Source organism: Postia placenta (assembly GCF_002117355.1).
Source record: "Postia placenta MAD-698-R-SB12 unplaced genomic scaffold POSPLAscaffold_3, whole genome shotgun sequence".
In the NCBI taxonomy this organism is placed as follows: Eukaryota; Fungi; Basidiomycota; class Agaricomycetes; order Polyporales; family Adustoporiaceae; genus Rhodonia; species Rhodonia placenta.
Window position 1 is genome coordinate 2,820,755 of NW_020169834.1, and position 25,053 is coordinate 2,845,807.

General features: G+C 54.6%; 10 protein-coding genes across 10 annotated transcripts; 3 read left to right on the forward strand and 7 right to left on the reverse strand.

Moving 5' to 3' along the window:
* Positions 1-654: 654 nt before the first annotated feature.
* POSPLADRAFT_1032259 (hypothetical protein) lies at positions 655-2,184 on the reverse strand (the record flags this gene model as incomplete). The annotated part of the gene is made up of 6 exons (XM_024476840.1): positions 655-724; positions 787-1,051; positions 1,108-1,339; positions 1,392-1,522; positions 1,587-1,951; positions 2,012-2,184. 6 exons carry the CDS (start codon positions 2,182-2,184, stop codon positions 655-657), a joined length of 1,236 nt encoding a protein of 411 aa, XP_024342344.1.
* Positions 2,185-4,101: 1,917 nt separating this feature from the next.
* POSPLADRAFT_1054288 (hypothetical protein) lies at positions 4,102-5,634 on the reverse strand (the record flags this gene model as incomplete). The annotated part of the gene is made up of 6 exons (XM_024480504.1): positions 4,102-4,171; positions 4,237-4,501; positions 4,558-4,789; positions 4,842-4,968; positions 5,030-5,401; positions 5,462-5,634. 6 exons carry the CDS (start codon positions 5,632-5,634, stop codon positions 4,102-4,104), a joined length of 1,239 nt encoding a protein of 412 aa, XP_024342345.1.
* Positions 5,635-6,704: 1,070 nt separating this feature from the next.
* Positions 6,705-8,246, forward strand: POSPLADRAFT_1179265 (hypothetical protein; the record flags this gene model as incomplete). The annotated part of the gene is made up of 6 exons (XM_024488651.1): positions 6,705-6,783; positions 6,838-6,923; positions 6,990-7,210; positions 7,262-7,444; positions 7,495-7,622; positions 7,679-8,246. The coding sequence occupies 6 exons, from the start codon at positions 6,705-6,707 to the stop codon at positions 8,191-8,193; spliced, it is 1,212 nt and encodes a 403-aa protein (XP_024342346.1). The 3' UTR covers positions 8,194-8,246.
* Positions 8,247-8,312: 66 nt separating this feature from the next.
* Positions 8,313-8,802, reverse strand: POSPLADRAFT_1135454 (hypothetical protein; the record flags this gene model as incomplete). Its single annotated transcript, XM_024484584.1, has 3 exons — positions 8,313-8,399; positions 8,478-8,576; positions 8,677-8,802. The coding sequence occupies 3 exons, from the start codon at positions 8,800-8,802 to the stop codon at positions 8,313-8,315; spliced, it is 312 nt and encodes a 103-aa protein (XP_024342347.1).
* A 4,085-nt stretch (positions 8,803-12,887) lies between these two features.
* Positions 12,888-14,047, forward strand: POSPLADRAFT_1054291 (hypothetical protein; the record flags this gene model as incomplete). Its single annotated transcript, XM_024480505.1, has 3 exons — positions 12,888-13,026; positions 13,088-13,239; positions 13,292-14,047. 3 exons carry the CDS (start codon positions 12,888-12,890, stop codon positions 14,045-14,047), a joined length of 1,047 nt encoding a protein of 348 aa, XP_024342348.1.
* Positions 14,048-15,694: 1,647 nt separating this feature from the next.
* On the reverse strand, positions 15,695-17,124 carry POSPLADRAFT_1044899 (hypothetical protein; the record flags this gene model as incomplete). Its single annotated transcript, XM_024478635.1, has 3 exons — positions 15,695-15,994; positions 16,054-16,527; positions 17,002-17,124. 3 exons carry the CDS (start codon positions 17,122-17,124, stop codon positions 15,695-15,697), a joined length of 897 nt encoding a protein of 298 aa, XP_024342349.1.
* Positions 17,125-17,681: 557 nt separating this feature from the next.
* Positions 17,682-19,828, reverse strand: POSPLADRAFT_1179270 (hypothetical protein). Its single transcript, XM_024488652.1, has 9 exons — positions 19,692-19,828; positions 19,476-19,635; positions 19,121-19,421; positions 18,872-19,049; positions 18,722-18,818; positions 18,539-18,670; positions 18,386-18,490; positions 17,893-18,331; positions 17,682-17,841 (listed from the first exon to the last, which is right to left on the reverse strand). Exons 1-8 carry the CDS (start codon positions 19,724-19,726, stop codon positions 18,023-18,025), a joined length of 1,317 nt encoding a protein of 438 aa, XP_024342350.1. The 5' UTR covers positions 19,727-19,828; the 3' UTR covers positions 17,682-17,841; positions 17,893-18,022.
* A 223-nt stretch (positions 19,829-20,051) lies between these two features.
* POSPLADRAFT_1054294 (hypothetical protein) lies at positions 20,052-21,842 on the reverse strand (the record flags this gene model as incomplete). The annotated part of the gene is made up of 6 exons (XM_024480506.1): positions 20,052-20,340; positions 20,394-20,926; positions 20,976-21,258; positions 21,311-21,605; positions 21,667-21,734; positions 21,796-21,842. The coding sequence occupies 6 exons, from the start codon at positions 21,840-21,842 to the stop codon at positions 20,052-20,054; spliced, it is 1,515 nt and encodes a 504-aa protein (XP_024342351.1).
* Positions 21,843-22,186: 344 nt separating this feature from the next.
* POSPLADRAFT_1179274 (hypothetical protein) lies at positions 22,187-22,992 on the reverse strand (the record flags this gene model as incomplete). Its single annotated transcript, XM_024488653.1, has 2 exons — positions 22,187-22,730; positions 22,781-22,992. 2 exons carry the CDS (start codon positions 22,990-22,992, stop codon positions 22,304-22,306), a joined length of 639 nt encoding a protein of 212 aa, XP_024342352.1. The 3' UTR covers positions 22,187-22,303.
* Positions 22,993-24,685: 1,693 nt separating this feature from the next.
* POSPLADRAFT_1133830 (hypothetical protein) lies at positions 24,686-24,980 on the forward strand (the record flags this gene model as incomplete). The annotated part of the gene is made up of 2 exons (XM_024484402.1): positions 24,686-24,754; positions 24,819-24,980. Coding segments are annotated over 2 exons (231 nt in total), but the record flags the coding sequence as incomplete, so codon positions are not given.
* Between the last annotated feature and the right edge of the window lie 73 nt (positions 24,981-25,053).

Consider the following 25,053-nt stretch of genomic DNA (forward strand, 5'->3'; position numbering starts at 1 on the left):
GGATTGAGCGTCTTCATGAACAAGTCGATAGCTCCTCCATTGAATGCGTGTGTGCAAGTACTCCCTGGTGCAAGTACTACTTACACGATGCCAGACGGTTGTCAGTGAGGAACTCGATCATCTAGATCGCGGCAATTCCCGACCGAGCCTGATTATGGTAACTGGCGCTATGCCTTGAGCAGTACACCATCGAGATTATGTTGAGTAGAAGCCACTGGCATACGGTTCGCTACTATGCCGTCAAGCTGTGCCACCCTCTTCTACGGTCAGGGTGTCCCATTGTCGAGTACAATGCTGCAGAGTTATTACCATAGTCTTACGGTCTGTTGGCGACCAAGCGCGTCCGAACGACTCGCATGTGCGCGCGAGCGTGATGGCATGCTATCGCGTCGGGGTCGGCGCGACGTTGACGCGCCCTCACCTGGCGTTCCTGTTCCTCATTTGTCAAACGGTTTTCCGAAGATAGAAGATGTCTAGTCATGCCAGCGTTCGGTTGTGTAGTCGGTCTGGTGCAAGTATCAGTGTCTGCGGATCCAGATCCAGGTGTGTACACAGCAATAGCATTTAGGAGGCCCACAATGCGCGTACAAGTATGTCTAGAAATACAAGCACACTTCTCTCACAACAACCAATCATCACATCATCTGGCATCGTTCAAGCGAGGTTCGCAAAGCCGACCGCGCTGTTGTCCACGGAAAACGCGGTGTAAACGCTCTGCATCAGACTGACGCACGTCCCAGCATCAGCAGCTATTCGCAGTCTACCGGAGAAAAACAAGACACTCACGTGTCACCGAGGAGCCAGACGTTGTCGCCGAGGCCGAGGTCATCGCCGCCAAGGGCAGCTTGGCAAATCCCGTTGCCATTGTCACCGAGGTTGAACGCGTCCGACGAGATCGTGAAGGTGTTGCCTCCCCAGGTGAATGCGACGGTGGGGAAGGAGTCGCACGGGAAACCATACGTACCGTCGCCCAGTGACTGTGAGCCGTCGATGCCGGAGTAGAACTGCGCGACCGCGTCGGTGGGACCAAACATAAGGGTCGTGCCGGAGTCTGTGCAAGCTCGATTTAGCGGGAATGGCACCATGTCGGAAGACGCGTATGCATACCGATGATAGTCTCGAAGTCGGAGACGATGGTCTGCCCGTTGGCAATGGCGCTCGCGCCGCCAATCGTCCAGTAGCCAGCGGAGGACACGAGGTCGTGGTACTCGAGGTCACCAGAGTACAGGGACGAGTCCGTGCCACCGAGGTACAGTTCCGAGCCGCTGTCCGACAGGTAGAAGCCAAATACACCTTCTGAAACGACACCCTGACTGATGGCAGTCCAGAAGAAGGGGTCCTGTCGGGGTATTTGATGAGTTATAATGCGGCCTCATAGAGTTAGAACATACGGCATCGAGCTTGGACAGAGAGGGCCAAGCCATGCCCATCAAGCCGTCGGAGGGACTGCCGACGAGGTTGCCGCTCTCGCTGGTTACAGCAGAGAATGTCTGGTCAGTGACGGAGACGCCAGCAACGCTTACTGATGAAGGGAAAATTCAGACAAATTACAGGGTCTGTTGGCTTAGATCAAGTAAACTACTCACCATCGTCGGTGTAGATGGGACCAGAGGCAGTAGAGCCATCTCCGTACGAGATCGAAAATGTGCCGCTCTGCTCCTCGCTGGACGAGGACAAAGATGGGTCATATGTGTCCTGGGCTTCGCAAGAGTCGCAGTCCGTGGACGGGACCCAGAGGTCGGAAGAGCCGGTGTCGAAGTCGATGATGAAGCTCTGGCCGCCAACAGTGACAGTACCGGTCCACTCCGAACTCTGCTGGTCCGTTAGGGACTCGGACTGACGCTTCTGGAGATGCTCCGGGAGCGTTGCCACCGGCGGGATGTGCGCGCCGACGTGGTAGTTCTCGAGACCCATCTTACGATCGATGGTGATCAGGTTGTTGCGGTGCTTGCTGTAAGAGCGATTTAACGTCAGCCATGCAACTCCATAAATCAGTGGCACATGCGCGCACTTTTGCACCCGCACCCTCTCGCGGAGGATGGCGTCACGGTCAGCCGTGCCATCGGCCTTTGTCAAGCTGCTGCGCTTCTGGATCGGAATACGAATGCCAGCGGGCTTCACAATGGGGGTCGCAGAAGCGATGAGCGCCAGAGCGACGGTGAGCAGAGATGCCTTGCAGAACATGATTGCTTAGTCGTAAGGGATGAGCGACGGACCGTGAGGTTGTAGGGAGCAGGGGACCTGTTGCCTGAGGACTCTCTTGCATGGAGGCATGTTTATATACGCCTGGAGACCCATGGTCCCGTGTGCTCGTCCAGAAGGTGGTCGGGCAGAACGACTAAACGGAGGGCTTGTTCCCGCATGCCCGGCGGCCGCACATGTTCGGTCAGCGGGATGTGGATAGCAGCCATGCTGGTCGACGCGTAGACAAGCAGCGTCCAGATGGCCTGTTGCCGCTATCCTAAGCAGAGTGAGATGGGACACTGGACATTTGGGTACTTGTGTCGTAAATTTAGCATTAGATCGAGATCCGAGATCGCCAGGGCACCCACATGGATTCATCGGGCCATGTGAATCTCGGATATCTCATATGGGGCCACTAACCTGTGTGGAGATTTGGTCCATAGAGGGAACATCCGCGGGTCTCGACGGACAATTTGGTCCCCGAGAGCATGCTAAATGAAAGAACCATGCCCTTGAATTTCCATTTCTGATATCGTTGGAAGGTCCTTCTCCGCGGCCCTCAAACCACAACGCCACCATCAGAGTTGAACGTTGAGCATTAGTGACCACTCATTAAATCCGCAGTGTGTTTAGTGAATCACTTCTGAGGGACATGGCACGCTGTCCTGTGCGTAATGCGGAGGACTCGATGCTTGAGAGATGGTGAATTCGTCATGACTATGCAGCCACCCGGACGCCCATGATATCACAAGACGGTGATGGTGATGACCAGCCGCCGGATGCTGCCTGCGTTGGGGTAGAGCAATTTGCGTCAGACTCCATGACTGACGGTTCGCGGACACTGAGTCAGTACTCACCGGCTAGCGAAGTTTCATGTACATATGCGCCTGCGCTCGCTAGCATGCGTACGACGCGGTAAGGTCAGCGTGCTTTTCTCGTTATCTCCACCATGGCCCGGATCATTTGCAATCAAGCATGTCGTTACCATGGTCGATTGGCTTGTTACAGAGACACGAGCCTCCAACACACTGATGATCAGCCTCGGTATGCATGCGTATTGGAGTTTCACCCGGTCCTAGCGCTGTGGACTTCACCGAGTCTAGCGACCAAGAGCACATAGCAGACACTAATCACAGTGTGTTGCATAGCACAAGTGTCTTTATAGCAGTTACTTGAGTTTTGAAAGACAACCCAAGACGAGACGTTAAGTACCGTGGTCCGAGCCTGAGTGAGCGCGCCTCGTCATCGGTGAAGAGAACCCGATTGAACCGGACCGATTCGATTTGTCCGCACCATCTGCGTCAGTCTAGGGCACTATGCCTTGAGCGGTAAGTACATTGTTGAAACATGTGCTGGGGAATAGAAGCCACTGGCATACAGGTCGGTTGCGCCACCTTTACTTACGATCATGGTGACTCGAGATCGAGTACAAGAATTACTGTGGTGGTTTGCTGTAGAACAAAATGACGAGATTTCAAACACCCGACACCGACACACATAATAAGTGCTGTTGGGGTTTGAGTACAGCCAATATGGAAGACAAACTGGAGATCTATTTCTCCAGCAGTGTGTTAAGATCCACGGCACGAGGCCGGCCGATCTTGTTGACAAGACGTGTATGTCTCAATCAACTTCGCTGCGGTACTACTGCCAGTGGTACGTCACATAGCAAGTCGAGGTGCGCCATCTCGTGCAAACCGGCAAGCGACAAAAACGATAGTAATGCCTAGATGCTTGCGCTCGGTCGCGTAGTCAGTCTGGTGCAAGTATCAGTGTCTTATGTCTTACGTATCCAGATACGAGTACAAAATCAGCCATAGCATTCAGGAGGCCCACAATGCGCGTACAAGTATGTCTAAAAATACAAGCTGACCTTTCTTCAACCAATCAATCAGTCATCGCATCATCAGGCATCATTCATGCGAGGTTCGCAAAGCCGACCGCGTACTTGTCGACGGAGAACGCGGTGTAGACACTCTGCATCAAACTGATGAATGTCTCAGCATCAGCAGCTGTCCACAATTTGCTGAAAAAGGAAAACAGGATACTCACGTGTCACCAAGGAGCCAGACGTTGTCGCCGAAGCCGAAGTTCTCACCGCCAAGGGCAGCATAGCAAAGCCCGTCGCCAGCGTTGCCGAGGTTGAACGCGTTCGGGGAGATCGTGAAGGTGCTGCCACCCCAGCTGATCGCGACAGTGGGGAAGGAGTCGCACGGAATACCGTATAAACCGCTACCGAGCGACTGCGCGCCGTTGATGCCGGAGTAGAACTTCGCAACCGCGTCGGTGGGACCGTACATAAGGGTCGTGCCGGAGTCTGTGCAAGCTCGATTTAGCGGGAATGGCACCATGTCGGAAGACGCGTATGCATACCGATGATAGTCTCGAAGTCGGAGTTGACGGTCTGCCCGTTGACGATGGCGCTCGCGCCGCCAATCGTCCAGAATCCAGCGGAGGACACGAGGTCGTGGTACTCGAGGTCACCGGTGTAGAGAGACGAGTTCGTGCCACCGAGGTACAGCTCAGAGTCGCTGTCCGACAGGTAGAAGCCAAATACACCTTCTGAAACGACACCCTGACTAATGGCAGTCCAGAAGAAGGGGTCCTGTGGGGGTATCTGTTGAGCTATAATACGGCCTGATAGGGTTGTAACATACGGCATTGAGCTCGGAAAGAGCGGGCCAAGCCATGCCCATCAGGCCGTCGAAAGGCCCGCCAACGAGGTCCCCACTCTCGCTGGTCACAGCAGAGAACGTCTGGCCAGTGACGGAGACGCCAGCAACGCTGACTAATGGAGGGGAAAAGTAGATTGATTAGACAGTCAGTTTGCTCAGGTCAAGTAAACCTCTCAACGTGGTCTTTGTAGATGGGGCCAGAGGCAGTAGAGCCATCTCCGTACGAGATCGCGAATGTGCCGCTCTGCTCCTCGCTGGACGAGGACGAGGACGGGTCATATGTGTCCTGGGTCTGGCAAGAGCTGCAGTCTGAGGACGGGACCCAGAGGTCGGAAGAGCCGGTGTCGAAGTCGATGATGAAGCTCTGGCTGCCAATGGCGACGGTCCCGGTCCATTCCTCACTTTGCTGGTCCGTGAGCGACTCGGACTGACGCTTCTGGAGATGCTCCGGGAGCGTCGCAACCGGCGGGATGTGCGCGCCGACGTGGTAGTTCTCGAGACCCATCTTACGATCGATGGTGATCAGGTTGTTGCGGTGCTTGCTGTAAAAGCAAATGGACGTCAGTCATACAACTCCGTGGGCCAGTGGTACATGCGCGCACTTTTGCACCCGCACCCTCTCGCGGAGGATGGCGTCACGGTCGGCCGTACCATCGGCCTTTGTCAAGCCGCTGCGCTTCTGGATCGGAATACGAATCCCGGCGGGCTTCGTGATGGGAGTTGCAGAAGCGATGAGTGCCAGAGCGACGGTGAGCAGAGATGCCTTGCAGAACATGATTGCTTAGTCGTAGGGGATGGGCGACGGACCGTGAGGTTGTAGGGAGCAGGGGACCTGTTGCCTGGGGACTCTCTGAGATGGAGGCGTGTCTATATACGCCTGGAGAGCCAAGGTTCCCCGTGCTCGTGCTCGTTCAGAAGGTGGTCAGGCAGGACCAAACGGAGGGTTTGTCCCCGCATGTCCACGACGGCTGCACATGTTGAGCCAGCGGGCTGTCGAAGTAGCCATACTGGTCGACGGGCAGAGAAGCAGCGTCCAGATGGCCTTTCTGAGTAGAGCAAGATTGGACATTGGCTACTTGTGCCGCCAATTTGGCACAAATTCGAGATTCGATAGTGCCACAATGCGCCATGCATCTAGCAGGGTATGTGAATATCGGATGTCTCATATAGGTCCACGAACCTTCGGGGAGATTTGGTCCATAGAGGTAACATCCGCGGGTTCTCGACGGACAACTCAGTCCCCCGGGGGCATGCTAAATGAAGGAACCATGTAGTTGTATTTCCATTAATGAGATCGCTGGAGGGTCCTCCGCTGCAACGAGTGCAGCCTGAAAACACAATACGGCCATCAGAGTTGAGTATTGGTAACCACTAGTCAATTCCGCAAAGTGTCTAGTAAATCACTTTGGGCGGCCATGACACATTGTTATTTGCATAATGCGGAGGACTCGGTGCATGTAAAACTTGAGAAATGGTAACTTCGTTGTGACTTTGCGATGCTCTATGGACACTTGCTGTGTTCCGCGGCCTCGTGGCCCTGAGACGACGGCGCACGCTCACAATATCAGAAGACGGTGATGGTGATGACCAGCCGCTGGATGCTGCAGTTGCATTGCACAGTTCTTTATACCAGTTACTTAAGATTTGAGAGACAGTTAAAACCAAGACGATAAGTACTACCGTAGTCCGAGGGGCCGCGCCTCGTCGATGAAGTGATCCCGATTGAACCGGACCGATTCGGTTTGTCGGCACCAGCTGCGTCAGTCCTTGCAGTGACCAGTCCCTGCATACACCCACCATCCGTCTATAGCTGCAGTAGTAGACTGCTAGTCCTCTGCGGAAACAATGGCACCCCCTGAAATATACCCTCTTGCGCAAACCCAGGCCGCTATCACCTCGCATTCCTTCAATGCTGATCGCTCCGGTAATATATCCAGCTCTCTACGATGCAATCGACGAGACATTGACCATGAGACAGAGGTGGCCGTGAGTTTGAACTCAAACGACGTGCAGATCTTTGCGCGCGAGGGACATGAGTGGAAGCCCACAGAGACGCTGTCTGAGGTACGCCGCGATATTGGTGCAGCATGCTGCTGAGTTGCACTGCTGAGCTGCGCGCGCGACTACTAGCACGACAAGCTCATCACGTCCATCGACTGGGCCCCAAACTCCAACCGCATTGTCACAGCTGCCCAGGACAGGAATGCCTATGTGTGGCAGCAGAGCCCCGACCCGCAGACCGGGCGCATGATTTGGAAGCCTACGCTCGTGCTGCTGAGGATCAACAGGGCCGCTACTCATGTGCGATGGAGCCCGAATGAAGACAAGTTTGCAGTGGCAAGCGGCGCTCGGTAAGTGTATCACTAGATGGAATACACCTTCGCTAACTGTCGCATGCTCAGAGCGATTGCCATTTGCTCGTTTGACCCTGAGGGCGACTGGTGGGTCTCAAGGCTGCTCAAGAAGCCGATCAGGTCTACGGTCCACTCAGTAGACTGGCATCCCAACAATGTGCTACTTGCTGCTGGCAGTGCTGACATGAAGGCTCGCGTCTTCTCTGCCTACATCAAGGATGTCGACAAGAGGTGTGTGTGATTCGTCCTCCCGCCCCACTGCTTAATTCACGATGCTGCAGGCCCGCGGCGTCTGTATGGGGAGAAAAGCTCCCGTTCAACACCGTCTGCGGAGAATACACTAGTCCGACCGGAGGCTGGGTCCATGCCGTTGGCTTCTCCCCCTCTGGAGATGCTTTAGCCTTTGCAAGTGAGTGCATCACAATATCGCCAGCACTGGTTTTATTCACAAGATACCATCGTCAGGTCATGACAGCTCCATCAGCATCGTCTATCCTGGCGGACCAGCTATCTACACCATCAAGTTAACTAGCTTGCCGCTCCTCACCCTGACCTGGACCAACGAGAACTCGCTCATTGCGGCAGGGCACGACTGCCAGCCGCTCGTCTTCTCGGGGAGCGACGGCGGCTGGGAGCTGACCGGCAGCCTCGACGACCCCAACTCGGCCAAATCCGCGGGAGGCTCACGCGCGGGGCTCGCGTCGCCCGTCGGCCGGCTGAACAGCGCGGCGTTCAACACTTTCCGCAATGCGGACACGCGCGGTATAGGGAGCGCGCCGGGCGGGTCGGGCGAGTCGGAGCTGTTTACGGTGCATCAGAACACGATCACGAGTGTGCGCCCCTACGCGGGCACGCCGGGGGCTGTGACGCGCGTGAGCACCAGCGGCCTCGATGGGAAACTGGTGGTGTGGGATGTGAATCAGGTTACGCCGGTGGGTGCGACGGGGCTCGCGGGCCGCATGGCGGGGTTGCGCGTATAATACACCGTGTATTGATATAGTCAGCAAGTTGTGATAGGATACAATCTAACAAAGAGCGAATGGGTCGTCCGTCGAGGGCGAGGGTATGAGTGCGACGCGGAAAGTGAGGGCGGCGTGGTTCATGCTTGCTCTGCGAACGAGTCTGCGTACTGGGCAGTGTCCTCGGCAGGCTGTTCGTTGATGACCGCCCAAACCGAGGCTTTGAACTGTGTGGATACAAGGAAGACAGGTATTGCACGCGTCGTTAGCCAACAACACGCCTGATCATCCCACATTTTACTCACCAGTGTCAGAACCAAACCCATCTTGACCTCCAGTGCCCTCACCCTCCTCAACAAAGTCTCATCCGGGGCCTCACTAACTCGTTTTGTCTCTGCAATAAGCTGCCCTCGTGTACGAGCGAGAAACAGCAAAGTCAGCGCGCGAGTCGCGATCGCCGAGGGCAAAAGGGCACGAGACGGCACGTCTGTGGCGCCGACGCACCTCTTTCATGTTCTGTGCAAGCTTGGCATACTGCCAGAGCACCTCCGCCTCCAGCTCGGACAGGTTCGGGTGGCCTTCATATAGGTTCGACTCGAAGATGTCGCTGCCGTGGGTCGGGGTCGTCATGGCGGGTGGCAAGAGCGACTCACGGGCGCGGCGACGCACATTGCGCCACAAGGCTTTTACATGTTACCTTCATGACCTCAAGACACGCACCATTACTATGGAATAGAGTGAAAATGCCATGTCAAGGATACTAGCGGTGGTACAATGTGTTCGATGCTCAATTTTGCCCGTCTTATGTCCCGGAGTCACAGCATCACAATTGGACTGCTGGTGAGTGCTGCATCTTCTTTCAATGGCTCGTTTGATCTTGCTATCGCGAGGTATGCATACTTTCACGGTGTATCAGTGACCACGCAGATGCGTTGTGTCCATAATGCCAGCCAACTTTACATTCACATATCCGTGGGGAAACACTCACTCCCGATCAGACCGCCGGGAAACCCGGAAGCTGATGTGACCCCAGAGTACTGCATTCTTTGGCCTTTGGCAAGGAGACGAACCACTACTTATGCTAGAAGGTGGCTAATATCTGTGGAATAGCTCAGCAGGACATCCGCTGAATCTTGATGCACTGTAGGCTGAGCATTTTGGCCGAAATGAAAAGCGACCTGGACCACTGCCTATTCTCATGCATCGTGCACGACGCCTTTAGGACGTTTACAGGACTTTCATAGCTTGTCGGGAGCAGATTTTCCATCCGCCTGCTTTCGCCGCATATCTAAAATGTACTGATAGCATGTTTATGTCATTTCAGGCTTTTATCATTCGCAGGCACTAATTTATGATGCCGCCCAAGACGGGGCAAAATTGTCGGACAGCATTCCTTGCTGCGTGCAGACGCTCTACTGACTGGCAGCGGCGTAAAATTTAGCAGCGTTCCTGCAAACTTTCATCATAACTGCGGTGAGCCGATTCAGCCCTATTGTTTTTCCTGCATTCTGCATTCCATATCTTCTCGGCCGCACTCTAGCCTGCGCCGTGCCGTGACTCGTGTGTCATGCACAGCACGAAGACCTATCTGTCAGGCAGCGGCCGGTAGCATGTTTGTCTGATTTGCCCAGGACCCATTCCCGTCATTGCCTGACGATTCTTGTTCAAACTTTAAGCTTTACGCGTGAGCGACGCCACAAATGTATACAGCTCCTCACAGCTCATTCTGGGACAAGGACGGCCTGCCTAGGCCTGTAAGTGAGCCGTAATCTTGTCTCGATCTTTTCAGTCTTCGACTGACGTTCTTCTCCTGTTCTCTGCGGAGGAAAGACGTATCTGTGGTAGCAATACCATCTCATCTTCTTACCAACTCTCATGGCTAGTACCGTGAAGATTCCACTGTCTCCGTGCGACCTGCCGTTGGCATATCTTGACATACCTCAAAAGCAGATTCAGTGTGGTCTCTCCAGAGCGATGGAGTTCCCATCGAGGGTCTAGCTTGACCACAATTTCACACTTGTCACTGACAAACTCTGGATCTTCTTATCTCCATGACAGTCTGGTGCTTCCAGGTAGTACGACACCTTATACTGGATCTGGTGCACCAGCAGCTTGCAGTGAGCTCAGAAGCTCTTCTTTGTCGGTCGCGTGATACCACACTCTCCTACCCATTGCGGGCCGTTGGGGATCCACGGTCCCAACGCCCTTGGGCTAGTGACGTAGATGGCTTCCTTCCGGCTACTTCCTGATATTCGCGGGTCCCAGGCATCACCCGGAGACAACTCGGCCTGCCACGAGAAGCAAAGATGGCCGGTGCTGGTCGGGTATGTGCGAACATTGACTGGCTTTTTTGTTAGATAGTATGGAATTGGTCAGCAGATGGGCTTGGTGCTTCCCGGCTTATCGGAGACTTCACTTGTACTTAGCTCCCAAATAGGTTGTCCTGGTGAACCGGCCAGGGCCGTCCGATTGCCCTTATTTTAGTGTGTTCGCCTGCAAAGCTCCCATCCACAAGGTGCAAATAATTTTAGGACGTAGAAACTGCGGATGCGGGGCCGCACGACGTATCTTGGGGCGGGTAGCCAATATTACCAATGTTGAACTATGACAAGATCTGCCGATCGGACAAACGCCGGGCTTGTACCCCAGACAAAATTTCGATTCACTTCATTACGTCGTAGGTGAAGAGTATGCCAAGCAAGTGCCCACGGTAGATCGCTCGAGACAATAATGCAGGAGGGGGTCCGAAGGTGCTTTCCACATCGCGGAACGGCATCGCCAGACTCGCGGTGATACACACACGTCCACATATCAGATGGCCTCGTCTCATCTATGCTCCCTTGGACAGATCCATCACGCCGTGACAAATCCATTGAACCCGCATAACACTCCTCGCTGACACCTGCCCTTTTCGACCACCTTCCAAGGAGCAGCGGCGCCCCCCTTTGGATTTACGAATACAATCATGGGATTCAAGCTACCCTCTCATACATTTCCTGATACCGATAGCTGGACTGGGGTTGCGCTGCTCTGGGAGCGGTTCGCACAGGCGTCTTCCGCCACCCCTTATGGCAGAGCGCTCATTCTCCGATCCGGGGCTGTTCGCCGCCGATGGTTTCGACCGGACAAACGAACCCGTATATGGCGTATGTCAACGTCAGAATGTATGCGGGCTATCCGACGCCGAGGGCGTGCGCTGTGTCGGTACCGTGCCGGGGCTGTTGTTGAATGTTGAACACTGGCGCTGGGAGCCGAGCCTGAGTTCATTTGACAGGACTGCCGACGATCGAGGAAACGGGTCATCGTATTAGGTTCTGTTCACACAAGGTTTGTTGCGGGCTATCGACCACCAGTCATCGGCTTCGATTGCGTGTCGTGTGTATAACCCCGAAGCTCTCGTCCAGTCTTCCTCGTCCAACGCACATTCTTCATGAGCACGAGTGGGAAGTGCAGACATAACGATAGAACCTCTTCAGTGACGATTCAATCCGGGAACTGCCATAACGGGACTCCATTGTGGTCGGCGAGCATTGCCGGTGCTGCGAAGTAGGCTCGTATCGACAAGTGTATGAACATCACCCCGACACTGACGTGCTCCATCATTGTGGTACGATCCTGGCGTCTGGGGACAACGGAATATCATCTCGGTCAATGCCGTTGCTTTGTGCACAAGCTCTGGACAATTTCACCGCCACTTCATTGAGCACGATGAGTGGCTTGTGGCAGTGGGACCTATGTCAAGTGAGCGCTCTATGAGCGCGTGGAGATCGTGGAAGCGTACCAAGGCCTAGCTCGAGGTTTATCTCGCCGGCGTGCTATGAGGCTGGAGAGGCGGCGACTAAGTCCGAGTTTATTGTGAGGCAGAACATTGAGACGGGATCGGGCGTGTGGGGCAACGTAAGAGCGATGCGGCTGAGAGGAGCTATTCTCGGGGTCCACTCACAGCAAAGCCTAGTACGGAAGGGGACTTGCCTGATTTGACAACTGCGAGAGGGGCACAGGGAGGACACCGGTATAGGCTAATCAGAATTTCGAGGTGCCCACTGGAGAAGCTGATGGCGCGGTGGGATCTGGTCGAGGACAGCAGCATGCGGAGGACACGAGGATCTCAAGCGGAGTCAGTTGCGATGCGCAAAACAATAAGAAATGTCGGCAACGCCGTCCGGCGCGATGGAGACGCAGATAGACGACCGTCCATTCCCTGTGCCTCACCTCCTCGTTTGGGCTACCGCCGGGCAGGGTGCAGAGTTCTGCGAGCCCTCGTCGCCTTGTCGCCAGTCGTCTGACAGAGGCAGCAACGATCGCCGGCTTTTACTAACATACTTATAACAACTAGTGAATGCATTTCGCATCCACTTTCTGTCCTTTGCCCCCGTCATCTGATCCCGGGATCAGTTTTACACCTTCGCCTTCACCTGCGGCAGCAACAATTGGCCTTGGATTGTGCTAGGCTGCCTCACGGCCGGAACGAGGCTACCTGATCGGGTGCAGCACTCCAGAGGCAGCGCCCATTCCAATACGCACGCGCTCGCTCGTCCGAAAACAATTGACATATGTCTCCGGCAGACAATAACCTTTGGGTCTGTGCTAAAAGACAAGGCCGTCCTTCCGTCTGTTCGCAGAGCTCCCGGAACGCTGAGCGGTTCACGTCACCGGCCTCTGCCTCTTTCCCTGACCCTCTTTCCGCCTCTTCTATACGAGCGCCCCGACGATCCATGCACGGCTTTGCCTTTGTCCCTCGTCCCTTCCCTCCCCCCGCTCTCGCAGATGTCCCTCTCGAGTATATTATTGACCAGCTGCGTCGCCTTGCTCCTCATTACTGGAGCAAGCCGGAGACCTCAGATTGCACAATCGGTATGTTGCTGTAGGCTTACATCCGTCCGAGTTTCTCTCATTCCGGCTCCTTTACCTGCAGTTGTCCCCCTGGATACAAAAGCCTCAATTTCTGCTCTTGGACCTTCCAATGACACAGCTGCAGACGCGTGTCTCCCGTTTTCTGACCCAGATGACCTGGAACAGGAGATACATGAGCCTTCATCTCGTCCAGCTCCCCGGATGGTAATGCAGGTACATTAAGACTGACATTTTAGCGTAATGATGCACTAACATTGTACTTCAGCTGCACATGGACTATCTATGCGCGCACTCGGCATTGCTTCGAGGACTCTTCAGTGGCGCATCGCCCTTCGACCTCATCGAGAGCCCGTCCAGTCCATCTCTCTCCTCACGCCCGTCCACCCCTCCGAGCCCCGAGCTCGAGGAACGCCGCGCGCGGCGCACCTCGCTGCGCATCCCTCCGGTGCCATGTCTCCTCCCCTCCCCGCCAACGCACCCCTCGATCTACCTCCCCGTGCCCGATCCCGCGTCGTTCCGCCTCCTCGTGCACTACATCTACTTCGGCTCGACCGCGTTCATCGAGGACGCGCTCGACGAAGGCACGATCGCCTGGGAGGGCCTCGCACGCAACGTCGAGTACCTCGGCATGGGCGCCGAGATCAAGATCGTCCTCGGGAACTGGTACCGTCGCTGGCGCTGCGGCCCGCCCTCAGGCTACGATTCGGGCTCTGATTCGGACTCGGACTCGGACAGCGATGACTTCCGGTACGACGGCGAGTACGACGGCGCCTTTGACCAGGAGCTCGAGCTCCCGCCCAAGGATGCCTCTGTGGAGCTCTCTCCGACGGTGTTCGACCCCGACGAGGCGTACTACAAGGCGGGCGACGACGACGATTGCGGGAAGGCTCTCGACTCCGAGCCCCCGCGCGGACGTCGGCGTGCCACCCGCCGCCTCGGGCACTCCTTCTCCGACCCGGGCCTGCACTCGACGCGCCAGCAGAAGGAGAAAGTGCGTGCGCCCCGCGGGCGCAGCAAGTGAGACGCGGCTCCTGTGCCTGTGCCGCTTGCCATGACCTTACGCATCTTACGCGCCGAGCGGCGCCGTACCCCGTATACCTACCTGTACTGATTGCACCCGAAACCGCCTTCGTCTTCGCCCTTCGACCCGCGTGCGTTCGTCTAATCTTATCGTAATTCGTATCCCGTCTGCTGGGAACACAGACCGCCTCCGTGAGTCGCAGCCCCTATCCTACGCCGCGCGATCCATGGCCGTCCTGACGTGTAACGCGCCTCCTCCGCAGGACCTGCCTACATTTGTAATCGCGCCGGGCTTTCGAGCGCTGTACACGGACGCCCTGATCGTAGACCCTCCTTTCCTCTGACGGCCGCCGCCTCGCCCCTCCTTCGAAGTACCGTCCCTGTAATAGTACCCGTAATCTCGAGCCCCGCGTCCTTGGCGTATGTCCCTGCCGAGCGGGGTGGGACGTATGTGCACGATCAACTAGTAGTATATAGCAATTGTAGGTAAGCATCTGTAGGTATGTCAGCAGCGTAGCAGATCCAACACTGTCCTTCCATGGCCTGTCACACTCGTTTAGAAATCAAATGTACCACCACCTTGTGTTCTCTTACTCGGTGTGAAGCAGGGCGTCCTGACATCTCAAAAGAGTCCCGTGAATGCCAAGATGCAAGGTGTGTCGCATCAGTCTCGTCATCCATTTCCTGCAGATCGCACTAGAGGTTAGTGCAGATCGATCGTATATGATCGCCACTAATAGTCTACTACACGAGGCTACGAACCAGCTACGCAACTCCGCGGCGATCACCCTCCTCACCATGCTATTGTCTCCCGCTGCAGCTCTAAGGGGTGGCGAGGAACCGGGGCTATACAGTGAGCACATGGCCCGGCAGAGGCATGTAGGGTGTACGCGAAGCGAACGTACACAGCCCTTGGCGGCCATAAGATCGAGAGCCGGAAGGAAGACGTTGAGCTGAAGACAGGAGCCAGGAGTGATCATTGCCGAGTTCATTGACAGTGCATGTCGCATCACATATTGGCATCTCGTCAACTTTGGTCCACACCTCATGCAAGGCCGGCATCGTGTGCTGAATCACCCTTGCAGTCCACGCGATTGTATGACACGTCTGACCCGCATGAATGGCGCGCATGAGGACCGGAATGCTGGCTCCAAGATTCACGCCGCACCTAGCAGGATGTACATGGCAAGAACATGGCTGCTGCGCGTGCTTTGAACTCGACCGTAGGCTTTCCGAGAGCGTGGACAGTGCCAAAGTGCACCAGTTGGTTCCAGATGGATGCACTCTCTGGGTACATTTGCGCGAGGAAGGCAATGAGCTTGGTAGTAGAGGACACATTGGCCAGGAGCTGCGCGACCCCGACAAAGCGCTTGGGAGAGTAGGATAGTCACCATGCCGGGTGGCAGCGACGACGGATATTTGTGTCGTCAATTGTAGGGGGACGAGGTCTACCAGATTTCGCTACGTGGTACTGCTGCTCTGCGTGTCATGCTTGTGGTGCAGCCGTGAATCGTATTGGTACTCAAGCGGGACCTGAGCGAGCTGAATGCCCGGCACCTTTTCTTGTACGGGCATTGGGTCTGTATGCCACGCGGCAGTGAGGTCCGGGTATGCCGCGGGCACGTACGGTGCCTGAAAGAACAAATCTTCAACGGCACGCACGACATAGCAGTAGAGGAGCTGCACTCACCAGCTGCCGTCGCTCCATGATCTTCTTCCAGTTGACCTTCCCATAGCAGAATGGGTGGATGCGGACTTCGTCGTTCTTACCCACCTCATCATGCTCCCCCTTCAGGACCATGCAGCCATAACGCTCCGCAGGGTCAGGGATGAGCATCCTTTCCACAAGATCCTTCAGGTCCTGGTTGGCCTTGTGTCCTGCTGGCCACTGGATATTATGCACCAAACACTGAGCATAGACCTGCTCGTGCTCAGGGCCTTTGAAAGGCTGGCAGACACAAGAAGTTTGTTAGCCACTCAACATCACCAATGCATGGCAGAACTCACATGTCTATCCGTGACCATCTCGTAGAGGATGACTGCTGCAGCCCACCAATCGATAAAGTGGCACGCCTCCGGTGTCGTGCGTACCGCCGAGTTGACCTCAGGCGCCATGTAGAACCGCGTGCCAATACCCTGCCATCGGCCGCCCTCTGATATGTGCGTGGCGCACCCAAAATCACCGATCATCAGATACCCGTCTGCACCCATGAGGATGTTCCCCGGCTTTAAGTCGCGATGCACAATATCTCGAGAGTGCAGGAACTCGAGGCCAAGGACGATGTTCGAGAAGTAGAAGCGCGCATGGGCACTGGGGATGGGGTCCCGCTTCCTCCTCAAGTACTTATGCAGCGACTCACAGGGGGCCAGCTCGAGCATGAGGTACAAATTGCGGTCATCATCGAAGGCATCCATGATCCCATTGATGAAAGGATGCCAGGGAAGCTCAGCGAGGAACCGTCGCTCAGCGTTGCGCGAGTCCTTGATGCGCTTGGAGTGTTCGCGAGGTTCCTTATTACCCTGCGATCAAAGTTAACGAGCCACACGCCACACTTTATACACCAACTCACTCGCTGGCGATGATGCCGGCCCTTCTTGGAAATCGCCTTCATCGCGAACTGGGCGCCATGTGGCAATTCAGGGATGGTAGAGTCTTCATGGGTGCGAACTAGGACCACGCGTCCATAGCTACCCTTACCTGAGGCGGATGTCAGCAGAGGCAGATGGAAGGGTGTGTGGCGGCTTGCCTAGCGTCCGGACACATTCTAGGTCATTAAGGGTGAGCCGCTTGGGACGAGGGTCCACAGGTCGGTCGTATGGCGTCGACCTGAACAGACCGGTGGGTCTGCTGCTTCGCGTCGACGTCGAGGTCAACGGAGAGGAGTTGGTGGTCGAAGGCTACGGATTGGAGGTTTCAACACATGCATTTCCAGCGCCACCGCCACATTTGCGCACCTTAGAGCTTGGAGCAAGGGGCGTGGCGTTGTAGCTTAGTTTGGAGGAGGTGCCTTTACCGGAATCACGAACAATCGGGGTCTGGCGACGCGAACCGGAGGCTTTCTGGCGGATAGGTGCCATGACAGAGGGTATAAAATGGGATACTCGAGATGCAGTGGATGCGATGATAAGTGTGTTATGGTTATGAGTAAGAAAGAGGTAGGATTAAGGAGAGCTTTTATACTCGGCACCGACCCTCAAAGTACAAGCCGTTTCCGCTTTTGTCTTATGGGCCACTCGTTGCTGGTGACGCGTCGCACTGATTATGACATCACGCCTGTTAATGTTATTGTCTATCATTGTGCACACATAAAGGGACTGTGTAGGGTCTTTTGTTGTGATTGCCAACAGGTCTGCATTCAGACATCACGGTGAAGACGAGGAGACGCGACTTGGACGCGTCGACGCGTGGCGCGCTTCTGCTATGAGCGCTTACACGGTCATGGCTGGTTTCATTTCCCGCTGCAGTACGTACAGTTTCTATACTCATCGTAATTATGGGTATTAATATGTGGCGCATGAAGAAAACGATAAATTTCATATTCCTATATGACGGCGGAAACGATTTCATTTGTCCCGCTGCCTCCAGGAGTTACTCACAGGAAAATGGTGCGGGAGCTCAGGCCGAAGATACATTTGTTCGACATATATATTTCATGATGCTGGGTATGCGTGCAGATGCGAACTCAACAAGGGTAACAGGGATGCAGCAGACGAGCAGCGAGAGTGTAGTTGGAGTCGGAGGCATTAAAAAGGGTAACAAGGGATTAACGACTGTACAAGGCTGGTCCGACCGCCCTTCAGTCCAATTTTAGTATATTTGCTTGCGCAATCGGAGTGCCCACTCACCGAACCGATATATGCAGAAGACCCACAATTACCATACGTCTAGTATTCAGCGACAGCAAACGAACAAACAGTCAGCGATTAACTTGCGCTCACAGAAAGTAGAATTATCCGTCCATCCATCTTCCACGCTTCATGGGAGCCAGATCTTGATAGTCTGGTCCACGCTCCCAGAAGCAACAACATTCACAAACTTCTCCGTCTCGGGGGGCTTGCCGTCTGCTGACGCGCCGTTTGTCTTAGGTGAGGCGTCGGCGGTTTGTGCGCCTGCCTGTCGTCCCCATGCTAGACATGTGACGAAGTGACCGTGCGCTTGCACAGTTTTGACGCAACGCCCCGTTGATAACTCCCATACGCGTATTGTATAGTCGTCCGAGGCGGACAGGAGGAATTTGCCTGTAGGATGGAAGACGAGTGCCCGCACCCAGTTGTCGTGTCCAGCCTAGAAAAAGCCCGCATTAGGACTTCGCACGCAACACTGATAATCTGAGCATACCAGACTTCTGATCATCTGTCCACTTTGTGTGTCCCAAATCTTGATTGTCTTGTCTCTAGAGCCTGTGGCGAGGTATGTACCAGACCGCTTCGTTCGATCTTTGTCCTATGTCACCATTAGTTCGCTGCAAAATCTGGGGTGAAGCTGGCGTACTGGAAGACCACCCAGCTCACGAATTGCTGTGTAAGCAACGATGGGGGCAAATGCGACCACCTCTATGGTGTGTTCATGGCCTCTGAATTCCATCTTCGTCTCGCCAGTGAGAGGATCGCTGATGCGGGCCGTCTGCGAATAGCTCGAGTTGTGCAGACATGAGAAGTGAAATGCACAACGGACCTGATCATTGGAACAGCTTGCTATCAAGCGACCATCATCAGATGGCTCTATACAACGGACCCAATCTGAATGCCCCATGATGGTGCGGACGAGATGTCTAAGAGCAGCGCTGTGAGTATTAGCCAATTCGCCGAGCAGAATAACACAAACGTAGAGGCGACATCAAAGATCCTTATTGTTCTATCTCGACTCGCACTAACGATTTGCTGGTCGCCAGGCATAAATCGGACAGACGATACGGTATGTTCATGGCCGGGAAATGTTTTGGTGTTTCGCCAATCGTTCTGTACGTCCCAAATCTTGATAAACAAATCCGAAGAGCAAGTGACTTGAGACGTGGCGCGAGTTCAGCGCAAGCGTACATGCATAGCATATACCCTGTATTCGTATATAACTCACCTAAGAGGTTGCCCTTGCTGTCAAAGTCAACGTCATTGACGGCTCGTGTGTGCCCCTTCAACGTGCGCTCGAATTCACCGGTCTCCCAGTCCCATATCTTCACCGTTGCGTCTTCACTGGCGGACGCGATCAGATTGAACGTAGGGTGAAAAGCGACTCTGAGCACTTGTCCGCGATGTCCGGTCAGAACATATGCTGCAGGTGCTCTCGGAACCCAGTCCGTCTGCATCTGGGCGCGCTTGGCTGGAGAAAGGGACAGCTCCTCTTGCAATGCAGCATTGCGGTTCTCCAGATCCATGATCTGCATAGATGCCGTTACACATGCCACGTTAAGCGACACGAAACATGCGCGTACCTTCTTCTGCAACCGTATCACGCTCGTCCACTTCTTCTCCAGCAATCCTGCATATTTCGCCTTGGGGTCCGGCTTATAGTCAATGCCGGTCTCCGACTTCATGGAGTTAAATGCATCCGTGAAGTTGTTTGTGTGCAAATACTCCAGGATGGACTTGTGACTGTATTGATGACCTGAGCACCCGTCTCATTCACCGCGCATTAGCGGGCGACCTACAGTTCCTCCTTCTGTCGCTCCGAGAGCAAAGACATGGTGTGCGCTCAATCTTTACAAAGGAACTCCTCCCAGAGCAACGCGTTGGTAGACAGCTACGATTGCGGGGGTGTAAGGAGTCGAACGCGGCCAGAGGATGAATGCCGTGGTTGAAGACAAGGCGCGTCCAATATCCGGCTACGTCCGCATTTGGCAAGTGTGGCAGTTCGTCTTAAACCTCGTCGAGCAAAACTGACCAGACCACGGATCCTTTACCATCTCTCTGAGCGAAATGTGTACACGGGCGTAGAGGCGAACTAGATGGCGTGCGCAAAACAGTTGCTACATAGTGCAATCACAGCGCATTACATTAGTTTCTAGCTCTCATTCGTCGTCATCCGACTCGTCCTCCCAACCACCCGGCTCCAAGATAGAAAGTGAACTCTTCTTCGCTGGGGCAGAGCTCCCGGATGGAGTGGGTGCCACGGATTGAAACATATCATTTGGGTCCATCTCCTCTTCATCATCAGAATCTCTCGCATTGGCATTGGACGTCGACTCTTCCGTAGCGTGGTCCTCAACCGTTTCCGATAACTTGGAATGCCAGCGCAGCATGCGCTGGTCGTCTATGGGAGAACCGCAGGCCATGGAGTGCCACATGTACCCGAGCAATCTGGCGCAGTTCCCATCAGCCAGTCTACCAAAATGGTGGTTCACCGTCCTCACCTGCTCTCACTGCCTGCACACAGCCCGTTATTCATGTCATTTGCCATCTTGAACGTGCCATCACTCTCATTGATGCCCATTATGTCTCGCACACCCAGTTCGGAAGCATTCGAGCGCACCGTATCTACGAGAGGAGCGACTTGCTTCAGCACGCAGTACAGCTGGCGCACATCGATTATGTGCACCCGCAGGGAGGCCTGAGACCTCGGAGAGCGCGAACGCGGTCGTGGACGTGGATCCCCGTTCCGGCGCGGTGACCGAGACCGCGGGTCACTGACTCTGCGATCGTCATAGCGATCGCGCTCAGGTTTGCCGGAGAAGTCCTTGCCGTATAGCAAAGACATCAATCCGGAGGTCCACTGTGACGTGTCTATTCCAAGTGCACGTAACAGCGCCAACGACCTCTGCTCATCATGAACAAACAACAGGACCTGAGATGGGGTCCTGGAGCTTCCAGATGGTAAAAGTAATTCCCGAACGCGTGTGGCAATCTCCAATCTCTCAACAATTTTACTCTCTCCAGACTCGAAGGGCTTTGACGGCTTAGCTTCTACTTGCCAACGCAAGAGCGGAGAGACTTACTATACGTCTCTTGCCCGGGTTGTTGAGAAAGCGGTTCTCATTGTTGACCAAGTGCACACTAGAACGCGCTACGAATTCATGACTGCCCGATGGAGGGGGGAATTCAGTCACTCCGATATCCAGCAGTTTGGGATCGCGCTCCCGCTCGCTGTAATCGCGACTATCGACGGACCAAGTGTTGAAGGCGAATGCAATGAAGCGAGCATCCTTCATCCAAGAAAGAGTGGCAAGAGCGAACTCTCGAGGATCATATATTTCGCCTCGGTACAAGTGATATAAGATACTGTGCGTTGGTCATTAGGTTTTTAGACTAAACATATACGCAAGGTACGCACCGCTGGTGTTCAAACGACGCTCTCTCGATACCTTCTTTCGAGAGGCCGTCACCAAGCGAGGTGAATGTGGTGTTCGCTTTCGATCGATCTCGGGGTCCCCTCTTGTCCTTCTTGTTTGAATCGTAGCTCTTTTTCTTCTCGTCCAAAGCGGCCATGCTGGGGAAGTGTATGGGGGACAGCGAGATGAAACAGTCCCCCGGCCATGGCGAGGATCTAACGCGTGGTCTGCTTAGGCGAAGATTGTAATAACGGATATCGGGAACTAGGAGATACGACGCGCCGTTCGGGCGGATGCCTGGTATGCCGTCCCTGTAAGTGTAGTATGATAAACATGATAGGTCTACAAATGAACATACCGAGCACAACATCTACGCCGTCCTCGTTCTGCTGACCTGCAGGATGTACGAGGGCACGGGGAAGCTCCCTAGAAACGAATTATATTCCTAATCAGTGGAACTGCGCGAGTGGGGATATGGAGTTCTCACTCGAGGTGCTTCTGGAAACCAAAAAGCTGCCAGTATGTAGTCGTCATGTTGTTCGCCGAGGAAGGCCACTGCAAAGTGAACGAAGACACCAGAAAACCTCCTAGATAAACCTATCTGAACGTGAGAAGTCTACTTGATATTGCATTCCCAAAATGCGGTCCCAAGATACCCATTTAGCTAAACTATAACCCCGCCGGTATGTATAAGGACTGCATTCAGTCGATGGCTCAAGTTCAGGGCCCTTGAAGCACTAGGCCCTTGGGATGTATAGGTACGTAGAACACCACAGCAATCGAATACGCAAAATGAAGCACGTTTTGCGTTCGCGAATCATGAGCTCTGAGTCCTCGACTAGCGAAGTATCATCTCCGCTGCTACCTGTGATTTTCCTAGACACATTTTATTTCTAGGGTTCTGCATGCCTATGGGAGCAGGCTTTCTGATGTTATACACCTATTGTCAAAGTCTTGTGCATCTTACAAATACTGTCTTCCAAGAGGCCCCTACCTCAGAATTTGCCTTCTGCCCAGCGTCGCGAGTGGGAAGCCATCTCGACTGCGGCAGAAGCCCAGTCCTCGCCATGATTGTGACCCTTGCTCTCCCCCCGCCCGATACCTGCTCTCTCCAGCGCCTGGTCGTCCGTCAGTGCAGTGAGGACGCCAAAGATAACAGGGATGCCAGTATCCAGCTGGATTCTCATCAAGGCATGCGACACACTGTCGCAGATATATTCGAAGTGCATGGTGGAGCCCTTGATGAGCACGCCAATGGCGATAACCGCGTCGAAGGGCTGGCTAGGCATGGATGCGACTGTCGGGGCAGGCGTAGCTGCTCGCGACGAAGGGCGAGGAGAGTTCAAAGATGTTCCGATATACAGCCCCCCAAGCAGATCAGTTGCGCTCGCGCCCGCCTGGACGCGAGACCCTGTGATGACCCTGCGCAAATGATTCTAATAAGCGATAGCAAGAACAACAAGCATACACACTTGGAACAGGCCAGCGGCAGTTCGAAGCTACCCGGTACAGACTGCACAACAATGTGGCTGTCCTTCACTCCGTGCTCCTTGAGCTTCGCGATAGTGCCGGCCAGTAGCGCGTCAATGACAGTCTTGTTCCATCGCGAGTGCACGATGGCAATGCGGAGTGGGGAGCCGTCAAGCTTGTTGCTCGTAGGGGCTGGGCCTTTTATTGAAGCCATTGTTGGATGACGCGTGCAGGCTGGCGCTCATCGTTGACAACAGCGACCAGATATTTGTCCTTGCTTGTGGTCGGTGGCAGATTTCCGCTCCTGCGCTTCCTATTGGTTAGCGAGGGTGGCTGCACTTCATCCCGAGTTTTCGTTTCTTGACTGTTTTGCGCTACAATCTGCAGGCCGAAATAGAGGGACAAAATGCCCGCTGAACAGGGTGCGACGGACGGAAGCCTCGCGCGTAAGCACGTACGCCGGTCGCATTGAATGCCGATCAACTGATCATACAGGCGTTCAGTCACCTATGCCCTCATCTATGACTTTCTTTCGAGGAGGTCACATAAAAAAGCCGCGGGGGCGATCAAGAGCGCTGCGAAAGGCACTGTCGTCTTGAAGGAAGGCGTCAAGGCCGAGGCAAAGCTTGAGGACGTGCTGAAGCAGTGGAAGGCTTCACGACTGGCCGAGTGAGCGAGCGTGCGCAGACTCTACCTTTCTCTCGCTCATAGTCTCTTCGCAGGAAAGTGGATGACTCGGATTCCGACTCGGACTGTGCGTTTCTCCTTAATCAAAACTGCCACTGTGTGCTGAAGCAATGCCCGTAAAGCCTCGTCTAGCTCGAGTTCTTCTGATGATTCCGACTCTGGCTCTGATTCCGACTCATCTTGTACGTATGGCTTTTATGCTGAGCCTGCATGCCATGCTGACGGGTGTGTCTTAGCGTCGTCATCATCTTCATCTCATTCGGGTAAGTGCTCATGCACCGTCTAATTGTATTCGCGCCTTGAGCCATTCAACTTTGATAGAAAAGGCAAAAAAGTCCAACGCAAAACTGAAGGTTGCTACCAAAGCTGCGGCAAAGGTAGAGAAACCCGCGATCCCGTCAAAACCGGCCTCCCCCGTCAAGACGGACACATCTGCTAGGTCTAGCAAGACGCTATCTTCGGGTGAGGACAGTAATGATGACAGCGACTCGGACTCTAGCTCGGATTCCAGTTCATCTGACGACGAGGAGTCGGCCAGACCTGTGCAGAAAGCTGTCAAGAAGCAGTCGGCCACGGAGGCAAAGGGTAAAGAGAAAGATGACGAGAGCGGCGATAGCAGCTCCAGCGACCCCGACAGCGATTCGGATAGCGATTCGGACTCGGACGGCGACTCTAGCACGAGCGAGGAGGAGGCGAAACCAAAAGTCAAAGCCTCTGCCAAACAGCAGCAGGCCGTAACCGGTATCACGGATCCGGATGCAAAAGAGGCGAGCGCCAGCTCAAAAAAGCAGGACAAGAAGACTGGTTCTGCAAAGAGCAAGAAGGCGGACTCGTCTTCAGGCGACGAGTCCTCGTCATCATCGTCCTCATCATCATCCTCAGATTCGGACTCGGACTCGTCTTCGGATAGCTCATCTTCGTCATCATCGAGCGCAAGCTCCAAGCCGAAGGCTAGCAAAGAGCAGAAGGGCAAGGGCAAGGGCAAGGTGGTGATTCCAAATCCACCCCAAACTTCCCTCCACGATCCCGATACTAAGGTCGTCAAAAAGCGTCGGGTCTCCGAGAGCGGGGCCTCTGTCCCCAGTGCAACTGTGAGCACTGCTCAAGAGCCAGAGACCCCAGAAGCCGCAGCGAGTGCAGACACATTTCGCGACGGTCCGAATGGGAACGGCAGAAACGGGAACGGCAAGGGCAAACCGCGAAAGAGCAACACGCCTTTCCAGCGTGTGAAGCCAGACACTGTGCAGTTTTTGGACGAGCGACTGAGGGATAATCGGTTCGAGGCGAGGGTGCGTCGTTTTTAATCCAAGCCACCATCATATCATACGCAGTGCTAATCTAAGCACTATGTAGGGAGGGGTTGAAGATGATTACGGCCACCGTGCAGCCCGCGACTTGATCGTCACGCGTGGTGCTGGATTCCGGAAGGAAAAGAACAAGAAAAAGAGGGGGAGCTACCGCGGAGGAGAAATATCGGTGTGTATCCGTGTCCCTCATCTGGACATATACAACTGATCATCGGTTCTCCGGTCATGCAGATGCAGGTTCACAGCATCAAGTTCACGGATGATTGATGCGTTTACATTTA

Excerpts from the sequence above, each read along its gene's own strand:
- POSPLADRAFT_1179270 (XM_024488652.1), bottom strand. The coding sequence starts at position 19,726 with ATGTCTTTGCTCTCGGAGCGACAGAAGGAGGAACT. Across the intron at positions 19,050-19,120 it reads CAGCAAGGGCAACCTCTTAG|TCACTTGCTCTTCGGATTTG; the intron begins GTGAGTTATATA and ends CCACGTCTCAAG. Across the intron at positions 18,819-18,871 it reads ATCTTTGATGTCGCCTCTAC|ACATCTCGTCCGCACCATCA; the intron begins GTTTGTGTTATT and ends CGCTGCTCTTAG.